The sequence below is a fragment of the Magnolia sinica genome, chromosome 17 (genome assembly GCF_029962835.1).
Source record: "Magnolia sinica isolate HGM2019 chromosome 17, MsV1, whole genome shotgun sequence".
Taxonomy (NCBI): domain Eukaryota; kingdom Viridiplantae; phylum Streptophyta; class Magnoliopsida; order Magnoliales; family Magnoliaceae; genus Magnolia; species Magnolia sinica.
The window spans coordinates 19,771,214-19,785,746 of record NC_080589.1 but is presented as its reverse complement, the minus strand read 5'-3'; the positions used below and the strand labels follow the sequence as shown (position 1 = coordinate 19,785,746).

Genomic DNA, 14,533 nt, shown 5'->3' with positions numbered 1-14,533 from the left:
TCACTAAACTTCATAGCAGGGCCTATCACTATAATCAATACTTAACGTACTACAGAAGATCCTTATTCATCAGCACTCATGGCAAACTAGCCAGCCACTTGGAAAAATGGGATCAGCTAAGACCCTCTACAAGAGGTAGGTCCTGGCAAAGATTGGCCATGGATAGGGCTATCTTTTCAATAAATTCCATCACAGCCATTCCATTATATGATTTTAGCCATTCAAAGATTAGCTGACCAGTCTTTTTTGCAGAATTGTTTTAAAACTCAAAAAAAGCTTGACTCACCAAATCAACTCCATCAGATCTCATCAATAATCAAAAGATCCGTTCTTTTTTTCAGGACTTCAACAGGAATGAAAATCACAAAATTAGAAAGAACCAAGAGAACCACCAAAACTGACCGGACCGGGCTGGGCCAAATCTACTATACTATTTAATTCTTGTAAATGCAACCAAGTCTCAGTACTCAAGACATGGGGAGCTTGACTGGGTAACTGATGCGCTTCAGGCCGTGGATTGGGTAGCGAGGTCCTCCCCACACTCAGCCGTGGTGAGATTTGATTAATAGGGCGTGCGCTGCCAGAGATGGGGCGAGAAAAAACTAGGCCAAAAGGCCTTTACATTGGCCTGAGCCCATCTCTGACAGCATCTGGCCCTACCAATCAAATCTTACCATGTCGCCACACCAAATATGAGGGTGGTGCAGGCCGCACTAGCTAATCAGCGTCAAGTCAAGTTGGGACGTTGGGAATTAAAATCATGACGGCAACTCGTGGACATGGATTGGATACTACTCCACCCCCACCTGTGAACAGGCTGGAGCTGTGGGGCCCAAAGTGATGCATGGGTTAATACACACCATCCCTCCATTTTTTTTTCCGTATCATTTAGGGGTATAAGCCCAAAACTGAGGCATATCCAGGACTCAAGAAGACCACATAGTTGGGATTAAACGAACATAATTAAAAACTTCTTGGGAGCTGCAGAAGTTCGGGCTCAAGCTGATATGTGTTTTCAATTCATCCAGGTTTATGTGACCAACAGGTTGGATGGAAAATAAACATCGCAGAGGCCTAGGAAGGTTTCAACAGTGGACATCATTATCACCACTGCTTCATGTGGTGGTGTCAACTTGAGCCTTATATCTGCATTATTTTTGGACTTAAATGATATGTAAAAATGTATGGACAGTGTCGATAAACCCATACATCACGTTGGAACACACGAAGCCCCACACTATTCCGAGCTCAGGACAGGAGGGGGTAGTACCCTATCCACGTCCTCAACTCATACTTTCCCATGGCCTATTCATGATGGGTCCTACCTCCTAAAGGTTCCAATTCACCAACAAGCATTTCCAGCTGTCTGTAAATGCCACTGCTTCAACATAGAACATAATCACACAATCATAGGAACGAACGGTAGAAAATGGTTCTGAACATGGAACATGAACCACGCAATCTTACTGCTTCAATGGAGTTCCATACCTAAGTAACTAAGCCTCATTATTCCAATACATAACTGCATAGGTCCGATGAACGCAAACCGTCAGTTTCCAATGAAAGACAAGTCGCGATAGAATCACGCCTGAAGCCCAATAACACCTACCAAAAGCAAAATAACAAAATTAGCAAGTGTACCAATTAGGTGGATTGATCTATCGGAGCTGATACACTGCCTCTGGAGGCACAGCATTTCCATGCCTCCAGATCGTGTTCCATGCACATGGCACATGTGTAGGATGATTCTATGCAGCCATTTCCATGAGCCCTGGCATCAACTAGCCACCAAAAAATATTTGCTTCAGGTTGGAACATCCTAACCATTTAATAATGAACATTTTCTCATTGCGCAAGCTAATGTTTGTCTATTGGGACTGTTTGGATGCAAACAAATTCAGGTACTGCCCAAGGTATACTGCATTGACGGCGTGTGAGCGGTTTGTAAGCTTCTTTTTTTTCAAACAAAAAGAGGGAATTAGTACAGTAAAAGGGTCAGATAGAATATACCTGCTAAAAGGGGTGTACAGTATGCAAGAACATAAATGTTACATGCACAGGTATCACAAGTGCCAAATGTTATAGATGTGTGACAATCCATGTTTAATCATCCACATGTATCAATCAGTATGCACATGTGCCATAATGCTACATATTTCACTAACCATCTTTGGCTCCTTACACGTTCGACCACTCCCTATCCCAAGTACTAGGCAAATAGAGCATGGTACAGGTCCAATATTGCATGATCAGCGTAGCACTAGCAAGACAGCACAGGCAATACCCTACTTTTTGTGAGCATCCAAACAGCCTCTTGGTGTGTATTTGTGCTGCTGAATAAACAGTGTGATTTTGGACTCTAGCCCATTCACTATTGAACCCATTGAATGGACGGTTTCAATGATGTCCATGTATGCTGCATGTGCAGCAATGACTTGGACACATGGTACCTCCCATGCCTCCAGGAAAACTCGATCCACTCCCTTGATACTAACCAAATGAGAGGGAGAGAGAGGGGGGGAGAGAGAGAGAGAGAGAGAGAGACAGGGGGGGGGGGGGGGAGGAGGAGGAGAGTGAGAGAGAGAGAGAGAGAGATCAGTGTCCCGCTCAACAACAAAGGCATAGTTTGCTGGAGCACATCATAATGTACCAGGCCTGCCTAGAAAATATCCAGATTGGAAGATTTAAACCCTTTTTTCAATGTCCTACAAATACAGCCAGGAAGAAACACAGCAATGGACCACATTCAACAGAATGGTCCAAGGATCAAGGGGTTACAACCTTCCAATCCAGGAGATTTGTGAGGCATCCCCCATCGGATTCAATAGTTTGGATCACTAAACCATGGTCCCACATACTGAGTCCTGTGCGTCAGTATACTCTACATTTGCTGATGAGCAAGACCATCTAATTCCTCATCATTAAAATAAAAAAAAATAAAAAAAAATAACAAGTAGAAAGCATTTGACATCCTTTGTGAGGCCACTTTATTTAGCTCAAAGCAAGTGAGCTAAGAGGCAGGAGCCAATCTGAGGTAGAAATTTGATATGGAGAAAATAACAATCAAGAAACCAGAATGTAAGAAAGCATGCAAGCTAACCTTTCTGGTTGCCCCAAACACACAAGAAGAAATGTCCATTTTGTGTGTGATAGTCACCTCCTGCAATCTGTGATACATCAGGTGGAAGATTGCATTTGGAGGTCCTTGGGAGGTGAGGGTGAGCAGATGTTTTTCTTCTGTTCCTATTTTCACACCCAATTTACTATTTGGGGCAGAAAACAGAAATCCACATAATGGGGTTTTCTATGTTTCAGCTCCACTCCAAATGCAATGCCCATTGATTCAGGGTGTCCTGAAGTCTGTATCCACCTAAATATCGATTTGCAGGCACATCTAATCACATCACAAGGCATGTAATATAAATAAGAATCTAAAGGAAACCAACAAGGTGCTTACCACAGGCTACTCTGCCACCAGCATTTCCAGTGCTCTTGCTGAGTTCATGTCCACCTAGAAAAACACAAGCAACAGTTGAATGCTATGCCCACTTAGATGGACCAGAAGAAGCACAAGACAATACAGGAATGCAATGCGAAGATGATGTGATTTCCAACATATTCTCTTCTTTTCTTTTCTTCAATGTGAAGATATTGACACCCCTTTGGAACCAGTCTTCAAAAGACAAGCCATTTTGTGAACTTATTTTATTGCTGGTTCGGAAAAAACAAAAGCCAATTAATCTGTGTAATAGCCATTAGTAAATAATAAATACCAACTAAAAATAGGGATACAGACTGCAAGAGTTGACGACTAAGATGACCACTACTTCAAAATATTGTGAAACAGGTGACAGCTGAGCCAAACTGCCAAAAATCAATGTGACTTGAACATGGACACATTACATTGGAGTCAGATACCAGATTTTGGACATGGTGGCTTTGAAAGGTAATATATGCCAACTCATACTTGTTTATGGGTGTAAAAATCCAGAAGTTTTAATAACATAAACCTCAAATATAATCATTTATGTGTAACAAGCACTGTTTTAAATATCGATGATATCAGCCGATATAGCCCACGATATATCTTGTATCCCACCAGTGCGATACGAAACGCACAAGTAGTGCGATATATCCCACATGTTCGATCTAGTGAGCATTTTCGAATTTCGATGCTCTTATTTTCTGTAATTCATGTTAAATTAGTGTCAAATTGTTACAAATTCATGATTTTTCATGTTCTGCATGAAAAATCATGGATTGGGAGCTTCAATTTCGAGCTTTGAAGGAGATGGGCCAAGTTGCGAAAAATTGAAAAAAAAAAAAATCAAAATTTCCCAATTTCTTGCAAATCGTTTGTAATCTTTATGTTCAAACATCACATAAAAAATGTTTGTAACCTAATCTAGTGTTTCTTCTTTTGCTTTTGAAAGTATTGCCTGTGTTTCCACACATCTTCTTACATTTATAAATTATATGAATAGACATTGATTATACTTGCATTAATTCAGTTAAATAACGCATAGATTAGGACCCCATACAAAGAAAAACTATTATGTGTACTTGTTTTTTGTAATATTTTGATTTATATGTGTGTATTGATTTCTTTTTTAACAATCACCGAAGTTTCATCAAAAAATTCAACCAATTCCCAATGTTTCCCCATGTTTCCAACAACAGCGATACATTACACGATACAACCGATATATCCCATGCGATAACCAATACGTATCCGTATCCCAAGAATGTGATACCAATATTTCAAACACTATTAACAAGTATTAGAAAATAACAAATAATTTAAACATTTCTTTTTTCTTTTAGTGTTCATGTTAGATAGGCAAAAGCTTACTGATCAAGTAGGGTTGTGTACTCGTGTTTTCAACCTCGGTGGTGTTACATGTACAAGTCCACAAAAATACTTAACGCACCGGCTTTGATTGATGGCACTGTAGAGCTTGGCATGGAGGCAAGAGACGGTGTAAAAGGCTTCCCTCAGTTCATACGCTTTATGGGTGAATTGAAACAACCAAAATAGTGGGATTTTTCGGGATAAGTTGTATTGGCTAGTAGTGCCATTTCAGAAAGCAAAATGGTTAATTATTAAAGGGGCAAGATCATCTAAGGTTTTTGCGGACAGGCATTGTCACACCCTAAACTCGAGGACCGGACTCACTAAATTCCCACTCGTCGAATCCGGTACCGACAGCCTCCATAGTACCCCAATCTCTACTCCTAGCTCTCATACGCTAGATTCCGATCCTGTATTCCCCACAAGAAGGATTTTCATGAAATTTTTTTAAATTTATGGATGCGTGGGGTCCACATTGGGATGATCCCCCTCCATCCATCAGTTTGGTTGGCCAGCTCACATGGGGGCCTAATGAGCTTTGGATCAAGCCAAACTTGGATTTTTACCTTCATCCATATCTGTATAAACCTATGAACAAGTTGAATGGAAAATAAGCATCTCATTGGGCCACACATAATGGTCCACAATGTGACTGTGTGCACTGTGGCTCACTTGTGGACCCCACTTCAATCCACAATTGCATAAAAAGAAAATGAAAGGAAAAGCGGAAAGAAAAGAAAGAAAGTGAATTCCGGCCATCGGGGTAGGCCCCAACCACTATGGGGTCCACCACACATAACCATACATACGCAAGGTGGGTCCCACCCTTGTGGGCCCACCAAAATGAAAGAAACAAGGGGAGAGAGGGGAGAAACTCCGTCCTTGCACTCACGATGAAGGTAAACGGTCGGATTGGCGATCAGATAGCTTGGATTGTGATCGAGGCCCTCCAAACTAGTCTCCTCCCTTCCCTTACAACTCTCTCTAACCCTTCTCAATCTCTCCTTTCTTTCTTTCTCTCTTCTCTTTTCTTTTCTTTCTTACTTTCTCACTCTCTTGAAGTGTGGGGGAGGTGTGAAATGTTTGAGGGGTGTTGTTAAGAAAATTGAATAGAGAGAATATTAGAAAGGGAAGGGTAAAAAGGAGAGAAAAATATGGAAGGAATGATAGAGTAGCTAGAGTAAGGGGTTGGTGTTAACTTTAGAGGCTTTCTTGCATGGGAAAATGGATAAGGGTAAGGGTAAAAGGAGAAATTGTAAGGGTTGTTAGGGTCTTTCTTGCATGGGAAAATGGAAAAGGGTACGGGTAAGAGTAATCGTAAGGGTTGTTAGGGTCTTTTGTCATGATGTGTAATGGAGTGATGGGGGAAAAGGTAATGGGGGGTTAATGGGTAATGGGCTGATGGACAAGATTCCTCGAAATTTGCACAAATGGAACTCATGCCACGCATGCGTTGCGCGGCCTGTCCCGAATTGCACCAATGATAGTATCTTCCAAACCGAATATCGCAATGAGACGTGTCTTGCGGCATTGGAATCATAGCACTCGCGTGATCACTAGGGTATAGGTCTCGGGTCATTACGGTACTAAAACAAGGCACTCGATCAATGCTCGCCAATCCGATCCATTTCGAGTATACCGGCATTGAAAACGAAGTGTACGGAGGGTTAATCAAGGTACGGTTCTCACAGCTCTTTCCTCCTGACAAAAATTATGTCCTCTAAATTTGCACAACTAACCCAAACATCTTGTAAAGCGCATTCGACAAGGTGCCACGTCAGAAGTTTCTAAATTCTCAAACAGGAATGTTAATTTAGACTAAGGGCAAACCAAGAAGTCTAAAAGTTAATTCTCTAGGTCCTACCAAACCGGGGATTCTGGTGATTCTAAGTTTGCAATCATCACACAATGAAAGAATAATAAAAATGTGAAGTCATCTGCAGGTATTCTCAGGTTATGCTCTAATACCAACTTCTGTCAAGTACCCTAATTAACCAACCATACGCTTCATTTTCAATGCCGGCATACTCGGAACAGACCGGATTAGCGAGCACCGATCAAGCGTCCTATTTTAATACAACAACGACCCAAGACCTATGCACGGGCACTGCAATTCCAACACCACACGGCATACCCCATTGTGGTACCCAGTTTGAAAGATATTATTGTTTGCACAATCTGAAACGAGCCACACAACGCACACATGACGCAGGCCCAATTTGTGCAAATCTCAAGGAATCTTGTCAATCAATCCATCACCCATTAACCCCATAACTCCATCACATCGAAAGACCCTAACACCCTTACTAAGCAACACCTAACCCCTATAATTTCTCATTTTACCCCTACCCTTCTCCCTTTCCTCATGCAAGAGAGGCCCCAAAGTCAACACCTACCCCCTACTCTAGCTACTCCATTCATTCCCTCTTTTTCTCCCTTTTCTACCCATCTTCCTTTCTACCCCCCCACACTTTGTAACAAGAGAGTGAGAAAGAAAAGAAAAGAGAGAAGAGAGAGAAGAGATTGGAGAAAGAAAGAGAGAACGATTATGAGAGAAAAGTGAAGGAGAGAATAAAAGGGGGGGAAAAAGTGAGATTAAGAGGGGTTAGAGAGAATTGTGAGGGAAATAGAGAAGATTAGAGGAGGAGGCTAGTTTGGAGGGCCCCGAACACGATCCAAGCCGTCTAATCACCAATCCGACCCGATCCGACCATTTGCCTTCATCATGAGTGCAAGGGTGGAGTTTTTCTCAATTTTTCCTTTGTTTCCTTTTATTTTGGTGGGCCCACAAGGGTGGGACCCACCTTGTGTATGTATGGTTGTGGTGGACCCCATAATGGCGGGATGGCCGAAATTCTATTGCTTTCGTTTTCTTTCCCATTTTCTTTTTATCTATTGTGGATTGTAGTAGGCCCCACAGGTGGGCCACACTATCACAGCGTGGATCACCATGTGTGGACCACAGTGATGCTTATTTTCCATTCAACTTGTTCATAAGTTCACACAGATCTATATAAAGGTAAAAATCAAGTTTGGTTTGATCCAAAGCTCATTGGGCCCACCATGAGCTAGTCAAACTGATAGACGAAGGGAATCGTCCCAATGTGAACCTCACATCCATAAAAAAATCCCTAAAAATCTTCCTTGCAGGATTCCAAGATTGGAATTTGGCATATGGGAGGTAGGATCCGAGATTGGGGTACTATGGAGGCTGTCAGCACTGGATTCAACAGCCGGGAATTTAATGAGCCCAATCCCCAACTTTGGGTCGTGACAGGCATGGTGATTTATTTTAAGCTTGTTAGGGGGACTATCCTCCTTTGTGTATTAATCTGATGTCTTATCATCCTCTTGAAGTCTTTCCTTTTAATCAATATGTTTGGTACCCCTCATACCCCTCAAACATATTTATTAGGAGAATATATAGAGACATGCACACACGCTCGCGCACACGCGCACACACACAACACATGCACACATGTGAGCGCGTACGCAGAAGCGCACACACACAAGTCAACACACAGCCACTGGTGCATATCAACATGACTTGCTCCTAAGCACTAGGTGCAACTCAGAACGACTTGCTCCTAAGCACTAGGTGCAACTCAGAACGACTCCCTCCTAAGCACTAGGTACCCCATCAGTGGTAATGGAGCTGAAAAGATTCTTACATTCCCATCTCATTAATTGAACTTATGATCAGTTGGTAAAGGTGGCCCAAGCATTTCAAGAATAATACCTTCCGCTTCTAACCCCAAGTGCCTTTACGTAGGGTCATCAATGGGTATCCAAATCTATGGACACCCAAAATATCCAATCTGGTCTAATTGGACTTGGATCTAGATTTCAATCCTGATTAATAATCAGGTCAGATTAGGTCCACAGATGCCTGTAAATATGATTGTCTTGTTTTATCCTTCATTTGCTTATTATCTAAAAACCTTACAAATGGCATGTTTCTAGTATGGGCCTCAATCCAGAACCCAAACCTCACGCTGGACATGATTCCAAATCCAAAAGCCCATCTCAAATCTTTATTCTTTCTCGAAATTGACCCAACAGAATACTCGAATCCAATTAGGGAAGAGAGATGTAGGCTCGCGACCCATAGCAGGGCCAACATGTGCTGATTTTGGACTATTTATTTATGAATTTGGGCCCCTAAATATCAAGATTTCCAATTTACTATTTGTGGAAAATACAAGGTCTGATTTAAAGATGTGATTGAAGATATGGAGAGATGTGATGGATGATATGAGGCTGGTTTAAAGATGTTATTGAAGATTTTGAGGATTATTTCCTATATTTGCTTTTCACATCTTAGGTGGATTGGATTGATTTGAAATCAATCTCTTAGTTGGAAGGGATCCTTGTTAAAGATTCATTTATGGTCTTTTTTGGGTGGGGGTGAGAATTCCAAATTTTCCCAAGTGTGAATTTTTCTCAAGTATTGTAAAAAGAAGTTTGATATCAATAAAGTATTTCTCCCTCTCTACTAAAAAACTCTTGTGCATGTATTCTTGTCCATTTCTTTGCAATTCGGGTGTCGAGATCTCATTGACTCAATAACTGGCTTGCACCAAAGAGCCAGTTCCCCATATATGATACACATCCAAATCTCCAAATCTAACGGAACGAAAATTGGATTCCCCTAGTTGGGGTCCGGATATGAGTATAAAATGACCCAACTAGTTGGGAGCCAAACCTTAGAATCCATTTAGGAATAGAGCCAGTCCCTCATATATGAAAGGAGCCTAATCCGATTCCCTTAGTTGGGTCCAAATACAAGTATACGGTAACCCAACCCATCGGGAGCCAAACTTCTCTGTCCCATACATTTAATAACCCAACCCGTTATGAGTAAGCTCCACAGATTCAAATACAACATCAGCACACTTTGTTTGTTCTTCTTGCATTGTTCTTTGGCCATCTATTAGATGGGACAATAACGATGGAAGTAGGCTATCAGAGGTGACCTGTGATGGGCATAAGCCATACACCAGAGCATAGCAGACTGGCAGCTTTTTGTGCCTTTAAATAGAATTTGACAAGGCCCATAACAGTCATCAAATGAACCACCATGAGTCCAAGATAAAGAAAACATTTTATGAAATAGCCTTTTCACAAGGATATACATCGTTGCTTGCAGATTACAAAGCGAGAGAGTTCATTCAGATTCGTGATTTCGACAATCAAGTAAAGATTTTTATGGGGAAATGGCATTTTCAAGCATCAGAATAACATTTTGCTTTAACTGATTAGGACCTTAAGCTGATAATATTGAAGACACGGAATTGACAGTAAAAACAGTCTAAACTTACCCTTTCCGAGGTCATCAGGATCGGCATGGACAACAACAGCCCTTCCAATGATGGAATTTGGTCCAGTAAGGGGAATCTGCGCACATAAATTGATGCTCGGTAGAATAAGTTAGAAGGTAGAAGAACACAGACAAAAAAGGCTTTTGCAAGTCAAAATGGAGAAATTAGAGTTGGGCAAAAGACTGAATGACCTGACTGTCAACAATGGTGAAAGTAGCTGTACCTGAAACATACCAAACCACTCAAGAAATTAGTGCCAGCTGGAAATTAGTAAACCACAGTCAAACCAGGCCTCAAACTGCAATATATCATTTTAATTCAGTGGCGATATTGTTACACCAGCTTCTGGTCTATAAATACAAGCTATAAACATGAGATAATGATCAAATACACAATGTTTCATATAGAGGCCACCATCGAGGATGGGAGATACCCAAAAATCTACCCATTTAACAGTCTAATTTGGCCTCCATTAAATGCAGGCCACTGGTTGTAATTGTCCACCTTCATCAGATGGAAAGGATCATCTGACAGGAGATACAGGAGCATGGCCATCAAATGATGGGGTGATCAGATAAATGGCTCAGGTTGCCAAAAGATGGAGCCAACCTTACTCAGTCATATCCCGTTAAACAAAAATTTTGCCCAACTATTTCAATTGAGAATCATATAATACCACCTCAGGGATAACAATTGATAAAACTACTGGAGTAAATCAAAGGAAAGAAAGTCGCCTCAAAAATAAAAAAATAAATAATAATAATAATAATAATAATCCGAGGAAAGAAAGGATACCATCTTCCCCAGCTGTAACATTCCCAAGATCACCAGCATGGCGGTTCTCATCCTCCGGAGCACCATGTTCTTTCCCAACAGGATTAAAATGTGCCCCTACAAATTGACCGACCAGGATGCATTAAAAGAAAGCACTATGCACAACCAAGTGCTGTTGTTTATGGCCTTTATTTATTTCTTGCTGACTAAGGTTATAGAGAAGATCTTTGAGTTGTACAAAATACCAGTTGACAAACAGCCATTTGTTGTGTCACCGAGGGCATGGACGTGGAAGCCATGGAGCCCAGGTTGAAGGCCAGAGAGAGTTCCAGTCACTGTAGTTGGGCCTGATATGGACAAATTAACGAAAATAATGACCAAGGGAGAAAAACAAAAACTCAAAGCATCAGTTCACTGCAGGCCCGTGGGCCATAAAGCATCAGTTCACCACAGGCCATGGGCCATTAGTAAGATACTTCACAGTATTCATAGTAAATTTTCCAAAAATCATGAAACAATGCTCATGTGGATATGAAAGAGCTCTTTCTTCCCAATACAACACAAACAAGGCCCATTTTGTGATATTTGGAAATTCTATTTAACTAGAAATTCCAAAATCACAAAAAAAAAAAAAAAAAAAAAACCGTCCACTCCTGAAATGACCATGAGACAAACACAACCATAACGAATTAAGAAGGTGTGAGAATAAATCCCTAATAATAGACTAAAATGATTTCATAAAATTAAATTACCATTTCCTTCTTGGGTGAAGTTCACGGTGCCACAGACACCCTCCTTGCCACCAAGAACAGCAACAGCCTTCACCATCGTTGTATGTGATCTAAAGAAAAATACACAATTCAGAGATGTATGTACGCGAAAAGCCTAAATAATAACAAGCAATGTCTCACATGCAAAACAAAAGTGGAAGGGCAATGGGGTGCTCTTATTAAATTGAATTAGTTTATTACTTTGGTAGGCATCGTTTTTTAGGAAAAATAGAAATTGATAAAATGAAAGAGAGAAAGGGGGGGGGGGGTGCATATCAAGACTTGATGAATACCATTTGCAGTCACGTGCTCGGGAAGAAGCACCCAATCACACGCTAATTAGTCCACTGAAGCGAGGGATCCACCCAAGCAAGCCTTTGGGCAAATTTTCGTCAAACCAAATGTGCTAGCTTGCTTAGGCAAATCAATCTACAAAAGATTCAGTTTATTTCTCCTGCTTGCATTACTACAAATAGTATTCCTCCCCAAAGGACTACCTAATTTCATGTGCTGGTCTCAATAGAAAACAACTTCAGCAAATATTCCACAATATAAGTCATATGATGAGGAATCGTTTGGTTTGAAACGATAATAATGGAAGTTCACTGTTGATGAATCTTATTGCAGAAATGGAAGGTGGCCCATTGACTTGTTAGGAAGTAATGAGATCAGAGGATTCACTTCTCCCAGTGTACTTCTTCTTGGATGTTTTACAAGGGATCATTCCATTTGCTAGCCAAACAACTCATACACTTCCAAAAATGGTGCATGAAGAAAAGTCCCCAGTCTATTATTGCAGAACCATTCAACTGTAAATCAGTATGAATTCATCCACGGGAACTCCTAATTTCTGAATGGGTGCGAAATGAAAGGAGAACTAATACAGTATAAAATAGGGATAAAAGAATGACACTTAAGGGTAGTTGCAACTAAGACATACTTAACCAAGTGATTATCCATCATGTACACCATGGACAGTGCTACATATCATGTTCTCCCACATGTTGCACAACCATTCAGGAATCTAGACCGTTCATAGAGGGTGGCCCACCATGGAGGTAACCAAGTAATCACTGGTTAGCTTTTTCAATTTTATTTAACATTCTGAGTAATCTCGTTGTTTCCCCCTTAACAGTATGCAGTCCTGCCAAAATTGGATTTCATTGCCCATTGCAGGTCATGATCAGATGGCCAAAGTTAAGAGAATCATGATTTACACCCATGCCATACGTCCAATTTTAGCAGGGCATACATGATGAGTAACAAAATAAAGAATTGAAGAAAATCAAAGAAACTAAATAAGTAGAAGAACCCAGATTCCAAATGAACAAATTCAAACTCGAAAAGGATCTTTCTAATTCTCAAAGAATGAGGAGCAAAGGGATTGATCGAGAAAGATCTCTTGTTCTTATTATAATTATAAGATCGTGATTTGATCTGCACATTTTGGTAAAAAGAATAATCTTCTACTTTGATCATAATAAAAAAGTGTAAAGTGTTCAACTACCCTGTGCTAGGTGGACACAGCATTTGATTGCCAATAATCAAAGGCACTTGATCCAAATATCAAAATCACCCATCTGATTATTATTCATATATTTCAACCAAAACAATTAGATAGATCTTCCCAAATGCAACCCATGCGACAGAAACATCAAAGCATATATAAATAAACAAAACAAAAAAACATCACAAGCTACTTAAGACCTCAGCTATTGATCAACCACCCATAAAATAAAATTAAAATTTTTTTTAAAAAAAAAAAAAAAAACAGAAAAAGATTTTAAAGATGAACCCTATATCTGTAGGCTGAGAACTCAAATTCATAGCAATCGAAGAAAAATAAAATCAAAACGAATCACAATCGAAAAACATTAGGAAAAGCTAAAGAGGCTAGCGTAGAAATGAAGCTGAAAAGGTAGAGAATATGTAGATTCTGCCATGTATCGATCCGATCAACGCACAAACACTAGAAAGGTAGCTAATATCATGTATGTGTGTATGTATGTACGTATGTATGGAAAGTCAAAACCCTAGAATTCTCTTGTACATGAAATGCTATGGACCGTGAATCAATCAGAGTCAGATCAGTGCCTGAAAAGACCTAGAGAAGATATCTAAAAGCATGTATGGATGGATGGATGGTATGCATGTAGTAAGAGAAGTCATAAACCCTAGAAATGTCTTGTTACATGGAAAGGGAAGGGAAGAAAGGAATTCACCTCAGAACACCCCTTCTTCAGTGAGAGAGAGACAGGTTTGGATTGCTACGGAAATCCACCGATCGTATCAGTCCAGCCCAGAGAGAGAGAGTGTGAGCGTGAGGTTGTAGGAGGGGTTGGAACTTTCCAGAACATTAGTAAGAATTCGGCTGTCATTACAAGCAGAGTGGCTGGTGTACCACACACAAGCGATCTAGCTCGTGCGTTGGCGTTAGCAAGTTACGTGGGTCCCATCACGAGGTATACGTTATATCCTAACTGTCCATCCATTTGGTGAGCTCGTATAAGTCTGGAGCCCAAAAATAAGACATATAAAGACCAAGTGGATAACATTGCAAAAAGCAGTGGGGTATTGAAAGACTATCACTAAAACCCTAACTAGGTAATAGCAGTTTTGGATCAACATATTATTTGTTTTTCCTTTTCAGTTTTATCTTTGTAGCCTTCTTAACAGATTGGATGGAAAATAAACCAATATGGTAGCCTTACTAATATTTTAACCGTGAAAATCATTATCCCCTCTGCTCTCTGTAGTGTGGTCTATTTAATCTTTGAATGTAATTCATTTTTTTTTAATCTCATGTTTTAAAATGA

At 40.4% G+C, this 14,533-nt stretch overlaps 1 protein-coding gene across 4 annotated transcripts; it reads right to left on the bottom strand.

Moving 5' to 3' along the window:
- Positions 1-1,363: 1,363 nt before the first annotated feature.
- On the bottom strand, positions 1,364-14,062 carry LOC131230226 (superoxide dismutase [Cu-Zn] 1-like). 4 transcript variants are annotated; one of them, XM_058226050.1, is made up of 8 exons: positions 13,822-13,859; positions 11,700-11,788; positions 11,193-11,294; positions 10,969-11,064; positions 10,365-10,396; positions 10,174-10,249; positions 3,458-3,511; positions 1,364-1,605 (listed from the first exon to the last, which is right to left on the bottom strand). In XM_058226050.1, exons 1-8 carry the CDS (start codon positions 13,842-13,844, stop codon positions 1,583-1,585), a joined length of 495 nt encoding a protein of 164 aa, XP_058082033.1. In that variant the 5' UTR covers positions 13,845-13,859; the 3' UTR covers positions 1,364-1,582. The 4 variants fall into 4 exon arrangements, with proteins under 4 accessions (XP_058082033.1, XP_058082034.1, XP_058082032.1 ...); XM_058226051.1 differs by lacking the exons at positions 1,364-1,605; positions 13,822-13,859 and adding exons at positions 2,775-3,370; positions 13,940-14,062; XM_058226049.1 differs by lacking the exon at positions 1,364-1,605 and adding an exon at positions 2,775-3,370.
- Positions 14,063-14,533: the final 471 nt, after the last annotated feature.

Coding starts and splice junctions, on each gene's coding strand:
- LOC131230226 (XM_058226049.1), bottom strand. CDS start 13,844: ATGCTTTTAGATATCTTCTCTAG. Junction 11,789..13,821: donor CTTTTAGATATCTTCTCTAG/GTCTTTTCAGGC, acceptor ATTTTTCTTTAG/ATCACATACAACGATGGTGA. Junction 3,512..10,173: donor TCCTGATGACCTCGGAAAGG/GTAAGTTTAGAC, acceptor GTGTTTTTCTAG/GTGGACATGAACTCAGCAAG.